Source organism: Bombina bombina, chromosome 6 (genome assembly GCF_027579735.1).
Source record: "Bombina bombina isolate aBomBom1 chromosome 6, aBomBom1.pri, whole genome shotgun sequence".
Lineage (NCBI taxonomy): Eukaryota > Metazoa > Chordata > Amphibia > Anura > Bombinatoridae > Bombina > Bombina bombina.
Genome location: NC_069504.1, coordinates 569,081,531 through 569,107,092, shown reverse-complemented (window position 1 = coordinate 569,107,092; position 25,562 = coordinate 569,081,531). Strand labels below are relative to the sequence as shown.

Genomic DNA, 25,562 nt, shown 5'->3' with positions numbered 1-25,562 from the left:
ACCGCAACTATAATAAATGTATTAACCCCTAAACCGCCGCTCCCTGAACCCGCCGCAACCTATATTAAATGTATTAACCCCTATCCTGCCCCCCCTACACCGTCGCCACCTATAATAAATTTATTAACCCCTAATCTGCCCCCCCTACACCGTCGCCACCTATAATAAATGTATTAACCCCTATCCTGCCCCCCCTACACCGTCGCCACCTATAATAAATTTATTAACCCCTATCCTGCCCCCCACTACGCCGCCGCCACTGTAATAAAATTATTAACCCCTAAACCTAAGTCTAACCCTAACCCTAACGCCCCCCTAACTTAAATATTAATTAAATAAATCTAAATAAATTAACTCTTATTAACTAAATGAATCCGTCCTTCACCGACGGACTACGACGAATGACGGCTCCTTTAAGGGACGTCATCCAAGATGGCGTCCCCTCAATTCCGATTGGCTGATAGGATTCTATCAGCCAATCGGAATTAAGGTAGGAAAAATCTGATTGGCTGATGGAATCAGCCAATCAGATTGAGCTCGCATTCTATTGGCTGTTCCGATCAGCCAATAGAATGCGAGCTCAATCTGATTGGCTGATTGGATCAGCCAATCGGATTGAACTTGAATCTGATTGGCTGATTCCATCAGCCAATCAGATTTTCCTACCTTAATTCCGATTGGCTGATAGAATCCTATCAGCCAATCGGAATTGAGGGGACGCCATCTTGGATGACGTCCCTTAAAGGAGCCGTCATTCGTCGTAGTCAGTCGGTGAAGAAGGTGGTTCCGCGTCGGCGGAAGGAAGATTCAAGACCCGGCTTGGAAGATGACTTCGCCCGGATAGAAGACCTCTTCAGCGCCTCTTTGAAGATGACATCGGCTGGATCGAAGACTTCTTCAGCGCCGCCTGGATGATGACTTCATCGGATGGAAGATTTCTTCAGCGCCGCTTGGAGGATTAACTTCTTCCGCTCCGGATGTCCTCTTCAGTTCCATCGGTGAAGACGACTCAAGGTAGGATGATCTTCAGGGGATTAGTGTTAGGTTTTTGTAAGGGGGGTTTGGGTTAGATTAGGGGTATGTGGGTGGTGGGTTTTAATGTTGGGGGGGGTTGTATTTTTCTTTTACAGGCAAAAGAGCTGAACTTTTTGGGGCATGCCCCCACAAATGGCCCTTTTAAGGGCTGGTAAGGTAAAAGAGCTTTGAAATTTATTTAATTTAGAATAGGGTAGGGATTTTTTTTATTTTGGGGGGGTTTGTTATTTTATTAGGGGGCTTAGATTAGGTGTAAGTAGCTTAAAATTGTTGTAATATTTTTAACATGTTTGTAACTTAATTTTTTATTTTTTGTAACTTAGCTTTTTTTATTTTTTGTACTTTAGTTAGTTTATGTAATTGTATTTAATTGTAGTTATTTGTAGGTAGTTTATTTAGTTAATTTAATGATAGTGTAGTATTAGGTTTAATTGTAACTTAAGTTAGGATTTATTTTACAGGTAATTTTGTATTTCTTTTACCTAGGTAGTTATTAAATAGTTAATAACTATTTAATAACTATTCTAACTAGCTAAAATAAATACAAAGTTACCTGTAAAATAAATATAAATCCTAAGATAGCTATAATATAATTATTAATTACATTGTAGCTATCTTAGGGTTTATTTTACAGGTAAGTATTTATTTTTAAATAGGAATAATTTATTAAAGTATAGTGTAGTGTTAGGTGTAATTGTAACTTAGGTTAGGATTTATTTCACAGGTACATTTCTCTTTATTTTAGCTAGGTAAGCTATTAAATAGTTAATAACTATTTAATAGCTATTGTACATGGTTAAAATAAATTGAAAGGTACCTGTAAAATAAAAATAAATCCTAAGATAGCTAGAATATAATTATTATTTATATTGTAGCTATATTAGGGTTTATTTTATAAGTAAGTATTTAGTTTTAAATAGGATTCATTTAGTTAATAAGAGTTAATTTATTTAGATTTATTTAATTAATATTTAAGTTAGGGGGGCGTTATGGTTAGGGTTAGACTTAGGTTTAGGGGTTAATCATTTTATTACAGTGGCGGCGGCGTAGTGGGGGGCAGGATAGGGGTTAATAAATTTATTATAGGTGGCGACGGTGTAGGGGGGGCAGGATAGGGGTTAATAGGTTTAATATAGGTTGCGGCGGGTTCATGGAGCGGCGGTTTAGGGGTTAAACTATTTATTTAGTTGCGGAGAGGTGCGGGATCAGCAGGATAGGGGTTAATAATTTTATAATAGAGGGCGACGGTATAGGGGGGGCAGGATAGGGGTTACTAGGTATAATGTAGGTGGCAGCGGTGTCCGGGAGCGGCGGTTTAGGGGTTAATACATTTATAAGACTTGCGGCAGGGTCTAGGAGCGGCGGTTTAGGGGTTAGTAACTTTATTTAGTTGCGGGGGCCTCCGGGGGCGCCGGTATAAGGGGTAGAACAGTGTAGTTTAGTGTGAGTGCTTAGTGACAGGCTAGCAATAAAGCTGGGAAAAAGCCGAAGGGCAGCGAGATCGGATGAGTGATAACTGTCACAGTCCGCTGCTCATCGCCCCGCGGCTTTTTGACAGCTTTATTTGATAACTTAGGCGAACGTATTCAAGGTCCGTGGCGGCGAAGGTAGGCGAGCTTAGGCGGACGTATTGGGCCGGCGAAGCCAGAAAAGTAGACGGCTTGATAACTACCCCCCTAAGTCTACACCTAACACCCTAACATGAACCCCGAGTCTAAACACCCCTAACATTACACTTATTAACCCCTAATCTGACGCCCCCGCTATCGCTGACATCTACATTATATTATTAACCCCTAATCTGCCGCTCCGGACACCACTGCAACCTACATTATAGCTATGAACCCCTAATCTGCTGTCCTTAACATCGCCGACACCTATATTATATTTATTAACCCCTAATCTGCCCCCCCAACGTCGCCGCCACCTACCTACACTTATTGACCCCTCATCTGCCGACCGGACATCGCTGCCACTATAATAAATGTATTAACCCCTAAACCGCCGCACTCCCGCCTCGCAAACACTATAATCAATTTTATTAACCCCTTATTTGCCCTCCTTAACATCGCCGCCACCTACCTACAATTATTAACCCCTAATCTCCCGCCCCCAACATTGCCGCTACTATAATAAAGTTATTAACCCCTAAACCTAAGTCTAACCTTAACACCCCCCTAAGTTAAATATAATTTAAATAAAACAAACTAAATTTACTATAATTAAATAAATTAACCCTACTTAAAAATAAATACTTACCTATAAAATAAACCCTAATATAGCTACAATATAACTAATAGTTACATTGTATCTATTTTAGTATTTATATTTATTTTACAGGCAACTTTGTATTTATTTTAACTAGGTACAATAGCTATTAAATAGTTATTAACTATTTAATAGCTACCTAGTTAAAATAATTACAAATTTACCTGTAAAATAAATCCTAACCTAAGTTACAAATACACCTAACACTACACTATCAATAAATTAATTAAATAAATTAACTACAATTAGCTAAAATTAAATACAATTAAATAAACTATAATACAAAAAAAACACTAAATTACAGAAAATTTTAAAAAATTACAAGAAGTTTAAACTAATTACACCTAATCTAAGCCCCCTAATAAAATAAAAAGCCCCCCAAAATAATAAAATGCCCTACCCTATGCTAAATTACAAAGTAATCAGCTCTTTTACCAGCCCTTAAAAGGGCTTTTTGCGGGGCATTGCCCCAAAGTAATCAGCTCTTTTACCTGTAAATAAAAATACAATACCCCGCCCCAACATTACAACCCACCACCCACATACCCCTACTCTAAAACCCACCCAAACCCCCCTTAAAAAAACCTAACACTAACCCCCTGAAGATCTCCCTACCTTGAGTCGTCTTCACCCAGCCGAGCCGAATTCTTCATCCAAGCGGGGCAGAAGAGGTCCTCCATCCGGTTGAAGTCTTCATCCAAGCAGGGCAGAAGAGGTCTTCCATCCGATTGAAGTCTTCATCCAAGCGGTATCTTCTATCTTCATCCATCCGGAGCGGAGCGGCAGCATCCTGAAGACCTCAGACGCGGAACATCCATCCTGGCCGACGACTTCCTGACGAATGACGGTTCCTTTAAATGACGTCATCCAAGATGGCGTCCCTCGAATGCCGATTGGCTGATAGGATTCTATCAGCCAATCGGAATTAAGGTAGGAAAAATCTGATTGGCTGATTCAATCAGCCAATCGGATTGAAGTTCAATCCGATTGGCTGATCCAATCAGCCAATCGGATTGACCTTGCATTCTATTGGCTGATCGGAACAGCCAATAGAATGTGAGGTTAATCTGATTGGCTGATTGGATCAGCCAACCGGATTGAACTTCAATCTGATTGGCTGATTGAATCAGCCAATCAGATTTTTCCTACCTTAATTCCGATTGGCTGATAGAATCCTATCAGCCAATTGGAATTCGAAGGACGCCATCTTGGATGACGTCATTTAAAGGAACCGTCATTCAGTGGGAAGTCGTCGGCCAGGATGGATGTTTCGCGTCGGAGGTCTTCAGGATGCTGCCGCTCCGGATGGATGAAGATAGAAGATACCGACTTCAATCGGATTGAAGACCTCTTCTGCCCCGCTTGGATGAAGACTTCAACCGGATGGAGGACCTCTTCTTCCCCGCTTGGATGAAGAATTCGGCTCGGCTGGGTGAAGATGATTCAAGGTAGGGAGATCTTCAGGGGGTTAGTGTTAGGTTTTTTTAAGGGGGGTTTGGGTGGGTTTTAGAGTAGGGGTATGTGGGTGGTGGGTTGTAATGTTGGGGGGGTATTGTATTTTTATTTACAGGTAAAAGAGCTGATTACTTTGGGGCAATGCCCCGCAAAAAGCCCTTTTAAGGGTTGGTAAAAGAGCTGATTACTTTGTAATTTAGGATAGGGTAGGGCATTTTATTATTTTGGGGGGCTTTTTTATTTTATTAGGGGGCTTAGATTAGGTGTAATTAGTTTAAACTTCTTGTAATTTTCTGTAATTTAGTGTTTGTTTGTTTTTTGTATTATAGTTTAGTTTATTTAATTGTATTTAATTTTAGCTAATTGTAGTTAATTTATTTAATTAATTTATTGATAGTATAGTGTGAGGTGTATTTGTAACTTAGGTTAGGGTTTATTTTACAGGTAATTTTGTAATTTTTTTAACTAGGTAGCTATTAAATAGTTATTAACTATTTAATAGCTATTGTACCTAGTTAAAATAAATACAAAGTTGCCTGTAAAATAAATATAAATCCTAAAATAGCTACAATGTAACTATTAGTTATATTGTAGCTATATTAGGGTTTATTTTATAGTTAAGTATTTAGTTTTAAATAGGAATAATTTATTTAATTATAGTAAATTTAGTTCGTTTTATTTAAATTATATTTAAGTTAGGGGGGTGTTAGGGTTAGACTTAGGTTTAGGGGTTAATAACTTTATTATAGTAGCGGCGACATTGGGGGCGGGAGATTAGGGGTTAATAATTGTAGGTAGGTGGCGGCGATGTTAGGGAGGGCAGATTAGGGGTTAATAAAATTTATTATAGTGTTTGCGAGGCGGGAGAACTGTGGTTTAGGGGTTAATACATTTAGTATAGTGGCGGCGATGTCCGGTCGGCAGATTAGGGGTTAATAAGTGTAGGTAGGTGGCGGCGAGGTTGGGGGGGTAGATTAGGGGGTAATATAATATAGGTGTCTGCGATGTTAGGGGCAGCAGATTAGGGGTTCATAGGGATAATGTAGGTGGCGGCGATGTCCGGTCGGAAGATTAGGGGTTAAAAAAATTTATTGTAGCGTTTGCGATGTGGGGGGCCTCGGTTTAGGGGTTCATAGGTAGTTTATGGGTGTTAGTGAACTTTATAGCACTGTAGTTAAGAGATTTATGTTCTGGTGTTAGCCCATAAAGCTCTTAACTACTGACTTTTTTTTGCGGTTGGAGTCTTGGCGGTAGGGGCTGTACCGCTCACTTCTTCCAAGACTCGTAATACCAGCATTAGGCAAATCCCATAGAAAGATAGGATACGCAATTGACGTAAGGGGATTTGCTGTAGCCTTGAGTCGTGGAAAGAAAGTGAGCGGTGGACCCTTTCCTGCCAGACTCTAAATACCAGCGTTAGATAAAAAGCAGCGTTAGGACCCCTTAACGCTGCTTTTTAAGGCTAACGCACAACTCTAAATGTAGGCGATAAATTTTCTATTGTAAATACATGTTTTTGCAGAACAATCTTGTTATGATTTTAAATGTGATTCAACAATACAATTTTTTTCTGCATATTTTAATTTCAATAATTTATTTATTCATTTTTTTTAAATTGTTTATTTTTTTGTGAGCCCTTCTGTAATGTATGAATCAACTTCACATACTTAAAGGAACATGAAGGCCAATTTTTTTTTTCTTCCATGATCCACATTGAGCATACAATTTTAAACAATTTCCCGATTTACTTATATTATCAAATTAGCTTCTTTTTTCTAGTATCCTTTGCTGAAGGAACAGCAATGCACTACTGGGCGCTAGCTGAACACATTGGGTGAGCAAATGACAAGAGGTAAACATGAGCAGTCACAAGTCGGCGGCTAGCTCCCAGTAGTGTATTGCTGTTCTTGAGCCTACCTAGGTATGTTTTTCGACAAAGGATACTAATATTACAAGGCAAATTAGATAATATATATAAATTGGAAAGTTGTTTAAAATGGCATGCTCCATTTAAATAATTAAAGAAAACAAAAAGACTCTACTGTCCCTTTAAAAGCACAGAACACCCGTTTGCGAAACACTGTTCTCAAGATAAAAACTGCCTTTAACGAATTAAGACAGGGGCTTCATCGTACTGGTTGATATTTTTTAGAAAATTTCACAAGCCCAGAGAGCTTTAGATTTTCAGGCCTCAAGTGCCCTTTATGTCAAGCTAATGGGTGCATATTTCTTGATTTTTTAATGTAGGAAAAATTAAAGTGTCAGTAAACCTAAAAAATAATGTTATTTAATTCTGCACATAGTGCAGAATTATATAACATTATATTAGTGTTATCATTATAAAACTTAATATTCCCTTTGAATTTTTTTAATATATGACAGTTTTTCAGACCCGCTCTCTGTGCTCTTCTGAGCGGGTCTGTTTTAATTACACAGCGCATCGGGCCAGCTGTATAGTCACAGTCCGACCCGACCGCGCCATAACACTAAGTGCAGCTCGCTCCTGCTGTCAGACAGAGCAGGAGTGAGCTGCACTGTGTATAATGGCGTTGTCAGGGCTGGGCTGTGACTATACAGCTGGCCCGATGCGCTGTGTAATAAAAACAGACCCACTCAGAAGAGCACAGAGAGCGGGTCTGAGAAACAGTCATATTTATAAAAAATTCAAAGGGAATATTATGTTTTATAATGATAACACTAATATAATGTTATATAATTCTGCACTATGTGCAGAATTACCGTATATAACATTATTTTATAGGTTTACTGGCCCTTTCAGCTAAAACTTAAATATATGATTGAAATGCAAATGCTTGTATTGTTGCCTGCAAGAGGTTAAATTATATGAAACATTTGTGCGCAGAGCAAAACTGGAGTAACACAGATAAAATCATAGAGACAATGCAGCCATACTTGAGGCATGCTGGGAGATATGGGGATAGGTGTCATAAATCATTTACACATACTGTTTATCATAAATGTTAATGCCTAATACCATTATTATTATTTAGCTTTATGGGCTGCACTATGTAATATACACATCAATATGTTTTCCTAGTTGTTTCTATTGGAGGAGATCAGGGAGAGGAAGTATGATGGGTACGCTCGCACCATTCAGAAGGCATGGAGGAAATATGTTGCCCGAAAGAGATATGTTCAGATGCGAGAACAAGGTACAGTATACAGAAATCGTATATATATATATATATATATATATATATATATATATATATATAATGCATACACAGATGTGTAATGGCAGCTTAAATCTTCTCTCAATGTACATGAAGCATGATTAGGCTGACCATATTGCCGCTTTAAAAAGGGACACATATGAAAAATACATATGTCAGGGCTGTTTTCAGAGCTGTTTAAAGAAATGGTTTTGTATAAGAACCCTCACATATGTATTTTTCATATGTGTTCCTTCTTAAAGCGACAATATGGTCAGCCTAAGCATGATTGTTTAACCATAGGCACAACTGCCAGAATATGGCCCTCAGTTGTGTTTTATCCGGAACCAGGGATGTAACTACAGGGGCTCCGGAGATCTCAATTGTGGGCCCACAACTTTAGGGGGCCCTTCTGGCCCTGAAATCATTAGTGCTGTTGTTACAGAGGGTCTTGTTGAGCCCAGGCTCTAGCTGCACCATGCATGGTTCCTTTGTGTGCTATCTACAGAAGAGAGCTCAAAGTGCACAAGTGAAAGTGTGTGCATTTTCCCACCACATTGTTGCTGTCCAGATAAACCTGTCACCATATTTGTATAGGAAGTCTATATCCTCCCTTAAACACCAATGATGTAGAAAAAGGCTCATATAGAGCCCATGTCTTGGCTAAAATATCCGTTAGGGGTCATATAACATTTCATTTAAAATTTGCTTTTTAGATAAGAGGTAGCATGTCCCTCTAAGCTCCATAAATCTTGTGTAAATGACATCTGATATAATACTTACAAATACTTACAAATTGATTAAGTCATAGAACATTATGATGAAGGAATGTAATTATAAACTTCAATTTAAATTTTAGCCAAATTGTGTTTTTCTGTATTAATTTTATTAAAAAAAAATATTTTTTTGTGCTAAAAGTTTAAAAATGTTTTATTAAAAGTAAAAGTCAGTTTACTTTTTCTCTTTGCATACTTTGTTGAAAAGCATACCTAGGTTAAGGGGAGCAGTATATGACAGCAGTGTTTGTAACAAGATTAAACAACTTTCTAATTTACTTTTATTACCGATTTTCTTCGTTCTTTTGTTGAAAAGCAGGGTCGTAAGCTCAGGAGCCAGCCCATGTTTGGAGCATTATATGGTAGCAGTTTTGCAATAACTTTATTCATTTGCACTAAATGACAGCACTATTCCCTGCCATGTAGGGCTCCAGATACCTACCTAGGTATCTCTTCAACAAAGAATACAATGGGAACAAAGCAAATTTGATAATAAAAGTAAAAATAAACTTTTTTTAAATTGTGTGCTCTGTCTGAATCACAAAAGAACGTGTTTGGGGTTTTATATCCCTTTAATAACAATACATGTTACATTTTATATCCCTTTAATAACAATACATGTTACATTTTATATCCCTTTAATAACAATACATGTTACATTTTATATCCCTTTAATAACAATACATGTTACATTTTATATCCCTTTAATAACAATACATGTTACATTTTATATCCCTTTAATAACAATACATGTTACATTTTATATCCCTTTAATAACAATACATGTTACATTCATTGAAATAAACATTTCTATATAATTGTATTCTGTATGAAGTAATGAAGAAAGGGGATCTAGAATGCATTAAATAAAGTGTTAGTTTTTAGCACTGTTTACATTGAATTACTATGTTGCCATTAATATTTATTATCTGATGCCATTTTATTGGATTGATGGTGTTGTGTGTGATGTCACTAGTATGGACACAAAATAATCCTCTAGGGAGTGTAGCTTGTTATATTTAATAGATTATTTCAAGTTCTAGAATGAGATATTATGTAATGTTGTAATACTGTATTTAAAGGGACAGTCTAGACCCAATACTTTTTCTTTATTACCTATTGTTACATACCAGACAAGCATCTTGCAATGGGTTCCACATCTATAAGCTTGTAAGAAGTACATGAAACATTTAAATAATCCTTTGTTAGCAGCTGAAAATGGCTGCCATGCTCCGCCCACAGCTTCCTTCTTGTCCTGTTAGCTGTTTTCTTGTATGACAGTTTCGCAGTGCATGTTTAATATTTTTTAGTTCGCTATTTCAAATTGCAAATGCACAAATCAGCATGTGTGAGTAGGAAAACGTATTTAAGAGTTGATCGTGATTGAAGAAATGTAACATACCAAAATATACACGCAATAGGTGGGCGAAGCCTGGTGGCCATTTTTGTCTCCTTGCAAATGAATATTTAAATGTTTCATGTACTTCTTACACGCCTATAGATATGGGAACAGTTGCAGCATGCTTCTCTGATATGTAACAATAAGTAATCAAAATGACTAGACTGTCCCTTTAAATTGAACTCACATACACACACACACTGATATATTAAGCAAGATATTTGTTGAGGCTTACATCTCCCAAACTTAAAGGGACAGCAAAATTAAATGTTGACAATTCAGATAGAGAATGCCATTTTAAACATTTTACTTCTGATATCAAATGTACTTTGCCTTCTTGGTATCATTTGTTAAAAAGTAAACCTAGGTAGGCTGATAGGAGCTAAGGAGAGTGCACGTGTCTTTAGAATTCTATGGCAGCAATGTTTGCAACAATGTATAACATTGCTATTAACATTGTTGCAAACTGCTGTCAGGTGGTTGGAGCTATGTGCACCCTCCTGAGCTCACCTAGAATTACTCTTTAATAAATAATCAAGAGAAGCAAAATTAATAATAGCAGTAAATTGGAAAGTTGTTTTATCCAGTCCATGTAATTTTAATGGTGACTACTGTCCCTTTAAAAAATCATGAACTAATGTGCCAATAAGTGTTATAAATTCTAGTAGAAAAACTGTTGCCTTAGAATTTCCTGGAGATGATTTGTCCCTACATATTAATAGGGATTTATTCTACCTGTACTGCAATAAATTTGATCAGTTTTAGTGTTCAGCAATCATTGTTAGTATTAATAATAATAACTTGGTGTATTTTAGCTTCTGACCTCTTCCTCAACAAGAAAGAAAGGAGACGAAATAGCATCAATAGAAATTTTATTGGTGACTATATCGGCATGGAGGAACATCCAGAACTTCGCCAGTTTGTGGGGAAACGAGAAAAAATTGATTTTGCAGACACAGTCACAAAATATGACAGAAGGTCTAAGGTATGTTGAAAAAAATACTATTGTGCTAGATTACCCAGAACTGTACTTCACTGCAAAAGATCTGCATTCAAAATAAATAAATACATAAATAAAAATGTTTGCTGTTTCAAAATAATCACTTGATATAGCATATAGTGCCAGATGTAAAAAACCTTCTACACTAGTAAAATCAATCAGTATCATGTTGCAGGGTTAAGTAAATTGGATCATACTTAAAGGGACATTAAATATTAAGAATTTCTTTACAGAAACAGAATCATTCTGTCCAACTGTTAGCAGCTTTATTATTATTATTATTATTATTATTATAAGCATCGATTGGTTCTGCCAATTGTGAGATGACTAATGGCTGCAACTTTCCCCTGCAGCGTTAGTCTGTGAAGATGCGTGACGGCTGCTCTCAGACTGTGTTTCAGAGATTCTAAAATATGTTTACTATTTGAGTCCAGTGAATTATTAAAAAAATGGATCCTCATTTAAAAAATATCTATATTTTAAATGTTTAATTAATCTGTAGTTCACAGTTGTAATGGTTGATTATGAAGCTGCAAATTCTCTATGGCCGTGACACATAAGGCTTAATTTATCAGTCAGGATTTATCAAGCAGCGCCCATCAGTTTTGTCCAACCGGGAGATTGACAGCTCCTGCCCGCGCATGATTGGCTGTACGCAGGCAGGGGGCGTGGTTGCACACAAGCACAATGGAGCGTTTGTGTGCAATGTTAAATTCGGGGCAGCAGATTGCTGCTCACCAGAGGAGAGCTCGGGGTGGACAGGGGGAAATATGTACGCCTCTGTCCGCCATGGATTGATAAATTGAGCCCATAGTGTACATTTATCACAAAAAAAGCTCAACAGATAAAAATCAATTTGCCTCATACACTTTTCAAAGAGTATGTTTTTAATTCCAGCAATATTATATATTTCACCATAACCCACTTAACTTCCAAGCCAGGTGTCATAGTGGAAACATATGCACATGTAGAAAATGGGTAGAAACCCATGAGAACATATATTAAAAGGGTTCTACAAGAATTGCAGGGCTTATTGACTTACTGCAAATTGTCATTTCCTCTTGAGACTGTGTAAAAAAAACCCATGCTGAGACATGTCTAATAAACAAAAATACTAAATAGCAATTCTTTGTTTGTTTTTCTCCAAGGGTGTGAAACGGGATCTTATTTTAACCCCCAAATCTGTTTACTTGGTCGGAAGAGAAAAGATGAAGCAAGGTCCAGAGAAGGGTTTGATAAAGGAGGTTTTGAAAAGGAAGATTGAAGTAGAACGGATCCTATCTGTTTCTCTAAGGTCAGTGATTATTTAATTAAATAGACTGCCAGCGTTTTAGCTACATGAATAAGTGCTGTAGAGATGCACTGGAAAGGAGGGTGACGGCTTCAAAGTAAGCAATAGGTGGCGCTATATAGCATCCGTCCTGTGTGAAATCCAGTCCTTCATCAGTGCTCCCTGGAGCCAGATTTGGTTTCCTTTTCACTTAAAGGACCATTAAATACTGTTAAGTTGTATAATCAACAAATGAATAATAAATTGACAAAGCAAACATTTAAGTGAGCAGTAGAATTATTTTCTCCAGCATTGGTGTGTCCGGTCCACGGCGTCATCCTTACTTGTGGGATATTCTCTTCCCCAACAGGAAATGGCAAAGAGTCCCAGCAAAGCTGGTCACATGATCCCTCCTAGGCTCCGCCCACCCTAGTCATTCTCTTTGCCGTTGCACAGGCAACATCTCCACGGAGATGGTTAAGAGTTTTTTGGTGTTTAAATGTAGTTTTTATTCTTCTATCAAGTGTTTGTTATTTTAAAATAGTGCTGGTATGTACTATTTACTGTGAAACAGAAAAGGATGAAGATTTCTGTTTGTAAGAGGAAGATGATTTTAGCAGACAGTAACTAAAATCGGTTGCTGTTTCCACATAGGACTGTTGAGATGAAGTAACTTCAGTTGGGGGAAACAGTTACCAGACTTTTCTGCTTAAGGTATGACTAGCCATATTTCTAACAAGACTGTGTAATGCTGGAAGGCTGTCATTTCCCCTCATGGGGACCGGTAAGCCATTTTCTTAGTCAAAAACAAACAGAATAAAGGGCTTATTATGGGCTAAAAAACTGGTAGACATTTTTATGGGCTAAATCGATTGCTTTATTGGTGCATATTATTCAGATTTAGGCTAATAATTGGCATTTATAATCTTGGGGAACGTTTATAAAACGGCAGGCACTGTATTGGACACCTTTTTCAGTCAGGGGGCCTTTCTAGTCATAGACTGAGCCTCATTTTCGCGCCATTAATGCGCAGTTGTTTTTTGAGAGCAGGGCATGCAGATGCATGTGTGAGGATCTAAGAATCTCTGAAAAAGCTTTTAGAAGGCGTCATTTGGTATCGTATTCCCCTCAGGGCTTGGTTGGGTCTTAGCAAAGACTATATCTGGGACTGTATAGGGGTTAAATTGAAAAACGGCTCCGGTTCCGTTATTTTAAGGGTTAAAGCTCTGTGCAATACTTTTAAGGCTTTAAGACACTGTGGTGAAATTTTGGTAATTTTTGAACAATTCCTTCATACTTTTTCACATATTCAGTAATAAAGTGTTTTCTGTTTGAAATTTAAAGTGACAGTAACGGTTTTATTTTAAAACGTTTTTTGTGCTTTGTTGACAAGTTTAAGCCTGTTTAACATGTCTGTACCTTCAGATAAGCTATGTTCTATATGTATGAAAGCCAATGTGTCTCCCCATTTAAATTTATGTGATAATTGTGCCATAGCGTCCAAACAAAGTAAGGACAGTACTGCCACAAATAATGATATTGCCCAAGATGATTCCTCAAATGAGGGGAGTAAACATGATAGTACATCATCTCCTACTGTGTCTACACCAGTTTTGCCCATGCAGGAGGCCCCTAGTACATCTAGTGCGCCAATACTTATTACCATGCAACAATTAACGGCTGTAATGGATAACTTCATAGCAAATCTTTTATCCAAAATGCCTACTTATCAGAGAAAGCGCGATTGCTCTGTTTTAAACACTGAAGAGCAAGAGGACGCTGATGATAATTGCTCTGTCATACCCTCACACCAATCTGAAGGGGCCATGAGGGAGGTTTTGTCTGAGGGAGAAATTTCAGATTCAGGAAAAATTTCTCATCAAGCTGAACCTGATGTTGTGACATTTAAATTTAATTTAGAACATCTCCGCGTACTGCTTAAGGAGGTGTTATCTACTCTGGATGATTGTGACAATTTGGTCATTCCAGAGAAATTATGCAAGATGGACAGGTTCCTAGAGGTTCCGGTGCCCCCCGACGCTTTTCCTATACCCAAGCGGGTGGCGGACATAGTAAATAAAGAGTGGGAAAAGCCCGGCATACCTTTTGTTCCTCCCCCTATATTTAAGAAATTATTTCCTATGGTCGACCCCAGAAAGGACTTATGGCAGACAGTCCCCAAGGTCGAGGGGGCAGTTTCTACTCTAAACAAACGCACTACTATTCCTATCGAAGATAGTTGTGCTTTCAAAGATCCTATGGATAAAAAATTGGAAGGTTTCCTTAAAAAGATTTTTGTACAGCAAGGCTACCTTCTACAACCAATTTCATGCATTGTTCCTGTCACTACGGCAGCGTGGTTCTGGTTCGAGGAACTAGAAAAGTCGCTCAGTAGAGAAACTCCATATGAGGAGGTTATGGACAGAGTTCACGCACTTAAATTGGCTAACTCTTTTATTTTAGATGCCGCTTTGCAATTAGCAAAATTAGCGGCGAAAAATTCAGGGTTTGCTATCGTGGCGCGCAGAGCGCTTTGGCTAAAGTCTTGGTCAGCGGATGTGTCATCCAAGACAAAATTGCTTAACATTCCTTTCAAAGGTAAAACTTTATTTGGACCTGATTTGAAAGAGATTATTTCAGACATGACTGGGGGAAAGGGCCACGCTCTTCCACAGGATAGGTCTTTTAAGGCTAAAAATAAACCTAATTTTCGTCCCTTTCGCAGAAATGGACCAGCCTCTAATTCTGCATCCTCTAAGCAAGAGGGTAATGCCTCACAACCCAAACCAGCCTGGAAACCAATGCAAGGCTAGAACAAGGGTAAGCAGGCCAAGAAGCCTGCCACTGCTAACAAAACAGCATGAAGGAGTAGCCCCCGATCCGGGACCGGATCTGGTGGGGGGCAGACTTTCTCTCTTTGCTCAGGCTTGGGCAAGAGATGTTCAGGATCCTTGGGCACTAGAAATAGTTTCTCAAGGTTATCTCCTGGAATTCAAGGAACTACCCCCAAGGGGAAGGTTCCACAAGTGTCACTTATCCTCAAACCAAATAAAGAGACAGGCATTCTTACATTGTGTAGAAGACCTGTTAAAGATGGGAGTGATACACCCAGTTCCAATAAAGGAACAAGGAATGGGATTTTATTCCAATCTGTTCGTAGTTCCCAAAAAAGAGGGAACGTTCAGACCAATTTTGGATTTGAAGATCCTAAACAAATTTCTCAGGGTACCATCGTTCAAAATGGAAACCATTTGAACGATTCTACCCACCATCCAGGAAAGTCAATTTATGACTACCGTGGATCTAAAGGATGCGTACCTACATATCCCTATCCACAAGGAACATCATCAGTTCCTAAGGTTCGCTTTTCTGGACAAACATTACCAGTTTGTGGCTCTTCCATTCGGATTAGCCACTGCTCCAAGGATTTTCACAAAGGTGCTAGGGTCCCTTCTAGCGGTTCTAAGACCAAGGGGCATTGCAGTAGTACCTTACTTGGACGACATTCTAATACAAGCGTCGTCCCTGTCAAAGGCAAAGGCTCATACGGACATCGTTCTAGCCTTTCTCACATCTCACGGATGGAAGGTGAACAAAGAAAAGAGTTCTCTGTCCCCGTTTACAAGAGTTCCCTTCTTGGGAACAATAATAGATTCCTTAGAAATGAGGATTTTTCTGACAGAGGTCAGAAAATCAAAACTTCTAAGCTCTTGTCAAGTGCTTCATTCTGTTCCTCGTCCTTCCATAGCGCAGTGCATGGAAGTAATAGGATTGATGGTTGCAACAATGGACATAGTTCCTTTTGCACGAATTCATCTAAGACCATTACAACTGTGCATGCTCAAACAGTGGAATGGGGATTATACAGACTTGTCTCCAATGATTCAAGTAGATCAAAAGACCAGAGATTCACTCCGTTGGTGGCTGACCCTGGACCATCTGTCTCAGGGAATGAGCTTCCGCAGGCCAGAGTGGGTCATTGTCACGACCGACGCCAGTTTAGTGGGCTGGGGTGCGGTCTGGGAATCCCTGAAAGCTCAGGGTCTATGGTCTCGGGAGGAGTCTCTTCTCCCGATAAACATTCTGGAACTGAGAGCGATATTCAATGCTCTCAGAGCTTGGCCTCAACTAGCAAAGGCCAAATTCATAAGGTTCCAATCAGACAACATGACGACTGTTGCTTATATCAATCATCAAGGGGGAACAAAGAGTTCCCTGGCGATGAAAGAAGTGACCAAAATAATTCAATGGGCGGAGGATCACTCCTGCCACTTGTCTGCGATCCACATCCCAGGAGTGGAAAATTGGGAAGCGGATTTTCTGAGTCGTCAGACATTTCATCCGGGGGAGTGGGAACTCCATCCGGAAATCTTTGCCCAAATAACTCAATTATGGGGCATTCCAGACATGGATCTGATGGCGTCTCGTCAGAACTTCAAGGTTCCTTGCTACGGGTCCAGATCCAGGGATCCCAAGGCGACTCTAGTAGATGCACTAGTAGCACCTTGGACTTTCAACCTAGCTTACGTATTCCCACCGTTTCCTCTCATTCCCAGGCTGATAGCCAGGATCAATCAGGAGAGGGCCTCGGTGATCTTGATAGCTCCTGCGTGGCCACGCAGGACTTGGTATGCAGACCTGGTGAATATGTCATCGGCTCCACCATGGAAGCTACCTTTGAGACAGGACCTTCTTGTTCAAGGTCCATTCGAACACCCAAATCTGGTCTCCCTCCAACTGACGGCTTGGAGATTGAACGCTTGATTCTATCAAAGCGTGGGTTTTCAGATTTGGTGATAGATACTCTGGTTCAGGCCAGAAAACCTGTAACTAGAAAAATTTACCATAAAATTTGGAAAAAATATATCTGTTGGTGTGAATCCAAAGGATTCCCATGGAATAAGATAAAAATTCCTAAGATTCTCTCCTTTCTTCAAGAAGGTTTGGAGAAAGGATTATCTGCAAGTTCTCTAAAGGGACAGATCTCTGCTTTATCGGTCTTACTACACAAAAGACTGGCAGCTGTGCCAGATGTTCAAGCTTTTGTTCAGGCTCTGGTTAGGATCAAGCCTGTTTACAGACCTTTGACTCCTCCCTGGAGTCTAAATCTAGTTCTTTCAGTTCTTCAAGGGGTTCCGTTTGAACCCTTACATTCCATAGATATTAAGTTACTATCTTGGAAAGTTTTGTTTTTGGTTGCAATTTCTCCTGCTAGAAGAGTTTCAGAGTTATCTGCTCTGCAGTGTTCTCCTCCTTATCTGGTGTTCCATGCAGATAAGGTGGTTTTGCGTACTAAGCCTGGTTTTCTTCCTAAAGTTGTTTCTAACAAAAATATTAACCAGGAGATAGTTGTACCTTCTTTGTGTCCGAATCCAGTTTCAAAGAAGGAACGTTTGTTACACAATTTGGACGTTGTTCGTGCTCTAAAGTTCTATTTAGAGGCTACTAAAGATTTCAGACAAACATCTTCCTTGTTTGTTGTTTATTCTGGTAAATGGAGAGGTCTAAAAGCGACTTCTACCTCTCTTTCCTTTTGGCTTAAAAGCATTATCCGATTGGCTTATGAGACTGCCGGATGGCAGCCTCCTGAAAGAATCACAGCTCACTCCACTAGGGCTGTGGCTTCCACATGGGCCTTCAAGAACGAGGCTTCTGTTGACCAGATATGTAAGGCAGCGACTTGGTCTTCACTGCACACTTTTGCCAAATTTTACAAATTTGATACTTTTGCTTCTTCGGAGGCTATTTTTGGGAGAAAGGTTTTGCAAGCTGTGGTGTCTTCCGTTTAGGTGACCTGATTTGCTCCCTCCCTTCATCCGTGTCCTAAAGCTTTGGTATTGGTTCCCACAAGTAAGGATGACGCCGTGGACCGGACACACCAATGTTTGAGAAAACAGAATTTATGCTTACCTGATAAATTACTTTCTCCAACGGTGTGTCCGGTCCACGGCCCGCCCTGGTTTTTTAATCAGGTCTGATGAATTATTTTCTCTAACTACAGTCACCACGGTACCATATGGTTTCTCCTATATATATTTCCTCCTGTCCGTCGGTCGAATGACTGGGGTGGGCGGAGCCTAGGAGGGATCATGTGACCAGCTTTGCTGGGACTCTTTGCCATTTCCTGTTGGGGAAGAGAATATCCCACAAGTAAGGATGACGCCGTGGACCGGACACACCGTTGGAGAAAGTAATTTATCAGGTAAGCATAAATTCAGTTTTTTTGTCTGACAAATTTAAAAAATTCTCCCATTTCCCTGCTCCTTATACGTGACCGCCTTCAGCGAATCACAAACTCATATATTATATACACTGTGAACTCTTGCACGTGTTCCGTAGGAGCTGGTGCCACAGAAAAGTTCATATAAGAATACTGTGAACATTTTGATAATGGAAGTAAAATTAAAGATTTTATAATACAAACTCATAGGCCTAGATTTAGAGTTTGGCGGTAGCCATCAAAACTAGCGTTAGAGGCTCCTAACGCTGGTTTTTACCGCCCGCTGGTATTTGGAGTCAGTCATGAAAGGGTCTAACGCTCACTTTGCAGCCGCGACTTTTCCATACCGCAGATCCCCCTATGCCAATTGCGTATCCTATCTTTTCAATGGGATCTTTCTAACACCGGTATTTAGAGTCGTGGCTGAAGTGAGCGTTAGAAATCTAACAACAAAACTCCAGCCGCAGAAAAAAAACAGGAGTTAAGAGCTTTTTGGGCTAACGCCGGTTCATAAAGCTCTTAACTACTGTGCTCTAAAGTACACTAACACCCATAAACTACCTATGTACCCCTAAACCGAGGCCCCCCCACATCGCCGCCACTCGATTAAATTTTTTTAACCCCTAATCTGCCGACCGCACACCGCCGCCACCTACGTTATCCCTATGTACCCCTAATCTGCTGCCCCTAATACCGCCGACACCTACATAATATTTATTAACCCCTAATCTGCCGCCCCCAACGTTGCCTCCACCTACCTACAATTATTAACCCCTAATCTGCCGACCGGACCTCACCGCTACTATAATAAATGTATTAACCCCTAATCCGCCTCACTCCCGCCTCAATAACCCTATAATAAATAGTATTAACCCCTAATCTTCTCTCCCTAACATCGCCGCCACCTAACTTCAAGCATTAACCCCTAATCTTCCGACCGTACCTCACCGCTACTCTAATAAATTTTTTAACCCCTAAAGCTAATTCTAACCCTAACCCTAACACCCCCCTAAGTTAAATATAATTTAAATCTAACGAAATAAATTAACTCTTATTAAATAAATTATTCCTATTTAAAGCTAAATACTTACCTGTCAAATAAACCCTAATATAGCTACAATATAACAAATAATTATATTGTAGCTATTTTAGGATTAATATTTATTTTACAGGCAACTTTGTATTTATTTTAACCAGGTACAATAGCTATTAAATAGTTAAGAACTATGTAATAGTTACCTAGTTAAAATAATTACAAAATTACCTGTAAAATAAATCCTAACCTAAGTTACAATTAAACCTAACACTACACTATCAATAAATAAATTAAATTAAATACCTACAATTATCTACAATTAAACCTAACACTACACTATCAATAAATTAATTAAATACAATACCTACAAATAAATACAATGAAATAAACTAACTAAAGTACAAAAAATAAAAAAGAACTAATTTACAAAAAGTAAAAAAATATTTACAAACATTAGAAAAATATTACAACAATTTTAAACTAATTACACCTACTCTAAGCCCCCTAATAAAATAACAAAGACCCCCAAAATAAAAAAATGCCCTACCCTATTCTAAAATTAAAATAGAAAAGCTCTTTTACCTTACCAGCCCTGAAAAGGGCCCTTTGCGGGGCATGCCCCAAAGAATTCAGCTCTTTTGCCTGTAAAAAAACCCCATACAATACCCCCCCCCAACATTACAACCCACCACCCACATACCCCTAATCTAACCCAAACCCCCCTTAAATAAACCTAACACTAAGCCCCTGAAGATCTCCCTACCTTGTCTTCACCACGCCGGGTTCACCGATCGATCCAGAAGAGCCTCCGATGTCTTGATCCAAACCCAAGCGGGGGGCTGAAGATGTCCATGATCTGACTGAAGTCTTCATCCAAGCGGGAGCTGAAGAGGTCCATGATCGGGCTGAAGTCTTCTATCAAGCGGCATCTTCAATCTTCTTTCTTCCGGATCCATGGTCATCCCGCCGACGCGGAACATCCATCTTCACCGACGACTTCCCGACGAATGACGGTTCCTTTAAGGGACGTCATCCAAGATGGCGTCCCTCGAATTCCGATTGGCTGATAGGATTCTATCAGCCAATCGGAATTAAGGTAGGAAAATTCTGATTGGCTGATGGAATCAGCCAATCAGATTCAAGTTCAATCCGATTGGCTGATCCGATCAGCCAATCAGATTGAGCTCGCATTCTATTGGCTGATCGGAACAGCCAATCGGATTGAACTTGAATCTGATTGGCTGATTCCATCAGAATTTTCCTACCTTAATTCCGATTGGCTGATATAATCCTATCAGCCAATCGGAATTCGAGGGACGCCATCTTTGATTGTTCCGCGTCGGCGGAGGCTCTTCTGGATCGATCGGTGAACCCGGCGAGGTGAAGACAAGGTAGGGAGATCTTCAGGGGCTTAGTGTTAGGTTTATTTAAGGGGGGTTTGGGTTAGATTAGGGGTATGTGGGTGGTGGGTTGTAATGTTGGGGGGGTATTATATGTTTTCTTTTTACAGGCAAAAGAGCTGAATTCTTTGAGGCATGCCCTGCCAAGGGCCCTTATCAGGGCTGGAAAGGTAAAAGAGCTTTTCTATTTTAATTTTAGAATAGGGTAGGGCATTTTTTTATTTTGGGGGTCTTTTTATTTTATTAGGGGGCTTAGAGTAGGTGTAATTAGTTTAAAATTGTTGTAATATTTTTCTAATGTTTGTAAATATTTTTTTATTTTTTTGTAAATTAGTTCTTTTTTATTTTTTCTACTTTAGTTAGTTTATTTCATTGTATTTATTTGTAGGTATTGTATTTAATTAATTAATTTATTGATAGTGTAGTGTTAGGTTTAATTGTAGATAATTGTAGGTATTTTATTTAATTTATTTATTGATAGTGTAGTGTTAGGTTTAATTGTAACTTAGGTTAGGATTTATTTTACAGGTAATTTTGTAATTATTTTAACTAGGTAACTATTAAATAGTTATTAACTATTTAATAGCTATTGTACCTGGTTAAAATAATTACAAAGTTGCCTGTAAAATAAATATTAATCCTAAAATAGCTGCAATATAATTATAATTTATATTGTAGCTATATTAGGGTTTATTTTACAGGTAAGTATTTAGCTTTAAATAGGAATAATTTATTTAATAAGAGTTAATTTATTTCGTTTGATTTAAATTATATTTAAGTTAGGGGGGTGTTAGTGTTAGGGTTAGACTTAGCTTTAGGGGTTAATACATTTATTATAGTAGCGGTGTGGTCCGGTCGGCAGATTAGGGGTTAATAATTGTAGGTAGGTGGAGGCGACGTTGGGGGCGGCAGATTAGGGGTTAATAAATATAATATAGGGGTCGGCGGGATTAGGGGTACATAGGTATAATGTAGGTTGCGGCGGTGTACGGAGCGGCAGATTAGGGGTTAAAAAAATATGCAGGGGTCAGCGATAGCGGGGGCGGCAGATTAGGGGTTAATAAGTGTAAGGTTAGGGGTGTTTAGACTCGGGTTTCATGTTAGAGTGTTAGGTGCAGACTTAGGAAGTGTTTCCCCATAGGAAACAATGGGGCTGCGTTAGGAGCTTAACGCTGCTTTTTTGCAGGTGTTAGGTTTTTTTCAGCTCAAACTGCCCCATTGTTTCCTATGGGGATATCGTGCACGAGCACGTTTTTGAAGCTGGCCGCGTCCGTAAGCACCGCTGGTATCGAGAGTTGCAGTGGCGGTAAATTATGCTCTACGCTCCCTTTTTGGAGCCTAACGCACTGAAAATCCAGCCATTCTGTGAACTCTAAATACCAGCGGTATTTAAAAGGTGCGGCCAAAAAAAAGCCAGCGTTAGCTACGCGGGTCGTTACCGACAAAACTCTAAATCTAGCCGTTAGTATTTAATATCTCTTTAACTATTGAAATGTTAATACGCATATGGCAACATGGCAAAAACCAGCAATATGTTACTATTTGTTATGTCAACATCTGATGTTGAAAGGGTTAAATAAACATAAAGGGGTTAAACACATAATGATGACAGCTCTGGTTCAGCATATACTACTGATTTGGAGCTGAACATGAGTCAGCTAGCTAATCACTATGTGCATAGTGAACATTAACTGTGTGTTTAACTCCTGTGCAGACAACGAATAGTGAAATAAGAAACAAATTAGAGTATTTTCTTATGTAGCATCATGTCCATTGAAAGGGCCACAAAAGTCAAAATAAAACTTTCATGATTCAGATTTAAAAAAAAGATAATTATATGTAGTTAAAAACATTTGCAATACACTTTCATTATTTATTTTGTCCCCTTTTCCTGTAATTTAATTGTGAAAACTGTTGGTTTTCTAAATTCTACTAAGTTTCTATAAAATAATGGTTTCTGCCATGTTTTAACTTAAAGTGATGGTAAAGTTGTGCCTCTCCGATCGTTCAATCATTTAAATTGCTGTTTTGATAATACATTTTTTTTTAGAGTTTTCATTTTAGTATGCAACACACCTCGCTCCGCACTCCATAGACATCTTGGGCCGATGCTGTATCCGATGTAGAGAGTGGTCCCACCCGCTCTCTACATAAGCAACCAGGCTTGTTCCCGATGCAATAAGATGTGTGCATGCGCTCTAGATAGAGGGAGCGGCTAGGTTAAACTTCTGGTCACCTAACGGCCAGGATTTCAACTGGATGCCAAAGAAAACATCACCCAAAATTTTTTTTACATGAAGCCGGGCGGAATGTGGGACAATAGAATGTAAGATTTAATTTATTAATAACTTGATTAATATTTTAAAAATATATATATATGAATTAAACTCAGTTATTTATAATGATGTTGCCAATGCAGCTTTTAATATGGAGCAACTTTACCATCACTTTAAGTTGTCCCTTATCCGTTATCCCTGCTGAAGACAATTAAGGACAGATAAAAAACAGACAATAAAAGAGACTTTCCAAACAAGTCTGTGTGGAAGATTGGATAATCTAAAAGGGATTCCACACAGCTTTATTTGCACAGAGATAAACGGAAAACTATTTCAAACATGGAGGCGCCCAATACCTTATAGAAGTACTTTATAGAAACTAACCCTTTACACTATATTTTCAAAATGTAAACAACTAATATCATTGTTAAAATACATCTTCATATTATTCTAAGGGGTCAATTTATGATAGTGCGGACAGACATGATACGATGTAGCGTATCATGTCCGCCGCACATCGATAAATGCTGACAGCGTACGCTGTGAACTGCTGGTGTGATACCGCCCCCTGCAGATTCGCGAACCAAGGTTCAATTAATAAATATACAGTTCAAAGAATGCTACAATATAATTATAAACAAGGCTATTCAAATCATATTATACAAAAAAAACTTTAGACATAGAAATGTAACCTTTTAAATTATCCCAAAAAAAAGAAAAGAGAGAAAAAAAAGGGATAAAGGGAGCCTTAGGCATCAGGATCCCAGCGAAGTTCACCTCATAGAATGGCACCCCGTACGTAACTAGAATAAAAAAAGGTGTAATCAGGGCAGGGTTTTTGGCTACACAGGCAAAGATATATTTCCCCAATAGAAGTCAATTTGTGCCAAAGTGGTGGCTCTGCACAACATAGCAGGTAACAAAATTTACCTGCACATGCACACATACATATTTACACATACATACATATTTTTACACACACATTTATACACACATAGACATACAGACACACTCATGCACACATATTTACACGTACACACACATACACAATTACACCCACACACGTACATATTTACACACACACACATACACATTTACATCCACACACACATTTATACACACACAACCACATACACATTTATACACATACATGCAAACACACACACACACAAACACTCACACACATACATTTACACACACACAACCACATACACATTTATTTACACATACATACAAACACACACACAGACACACACATATATACACAAACACACAGACACACATACAACTATACACGCTTACACAAACACACACATGCAAACACACACACAGAAGCACACATACAACACACACGCATGGAGTGACAACTAGAAGACTGAGTATTGCAAGATACCTAAATATACATTTATGAAACAAATTCACAGATCAGAGGCTAGTAGTAGGCCTGGATATATATATATATGTGTGAAAAAAGAGAAAGAGAACAGCACTCCTGAGATAGAACAAAAGCTAGAATAACTTCCATGCCTGTTCATTTAAATTGCAACTCAGGGTGCGCGTTCTTTTTGCACACTATGCAGACTTCACAGAGAAAAAATATCATGTAGCATATCTCTCTAAGGGCATGTGTGCACGAGATACAACTGCACCTCACTGACAAGGCCCACAGAAGGCCGAAACGATCGTCTGGGGTTGTTGCTTCCCTTGTTCAGAGAAGAATTGCCTGGTATTTTGGCGCTGGATTGTCATTGGGCGGGATCAGACTGATATTCTACAGGATATTTTTTCTCTGTGAAGGGGCATAGTGTGCAAAGAGAACCTGCACCCTGAGTTGCAATATAAATGAACAGGCATGGAAGTTATTCTAGCTTTTGTTCTATCTCAGGAGTGCTGTTCTCTTTCTCTTTTTTCACACACATATATATATATATATATATATATAAAGCGACAGTTTACGCAGAAATGTTCTCCCCTTTGTTCCCAATGATCCACTTTATCTGCTGGAGTGTATTAAATTGTTTACAAGTATTTCCATTAGCCTTATATTGGCATTTGAAATAGTTTATTTAGCCTGTGGTATCCCCACCCATCCTAAAAGTTTTTGGCCTCAAGGCCAAGCTGTGTTAACACAGCCAGTAGAAGAAATTACACTCCCAGTGGGTTATAGAAGAGATAAGGTAATAAAATGTTAATTTTCCATTATTCTCTCCAAGTATTGGTGATTGGTTTATGAACAGATATAAGATAAAGAAAC

General features: G+C 38.8%; 1 protein-coding gene across 1 annotated transcript in view; it reads left to right on the top strand.

The window, feature by feature from the left end:
• The window catches only part of MYO1E (myosin IE), a 416,633-nt gene that overhangs the window by 342,941 nt on the left and 48,130 nt on the right, over positions 1-25,562 (top strand). Inside the window, exons 20-22 of the mRNA XM_053717534.1 lie at positions 7,817-7,931; positions 10,922-11,091; positions 12,255-12,400. Of these exons, the coding sequence (XP_053573509.1) occupies positions 7,817-7,931; positions 10,922-11,091; positions 12,255-12,400 (431 nt within the window). The remainder of the gene's footprint in view (positions 1-7,816; positions 7,932-10,921; positions 11,092-12,254; positions 12,401-25,562) is intronic.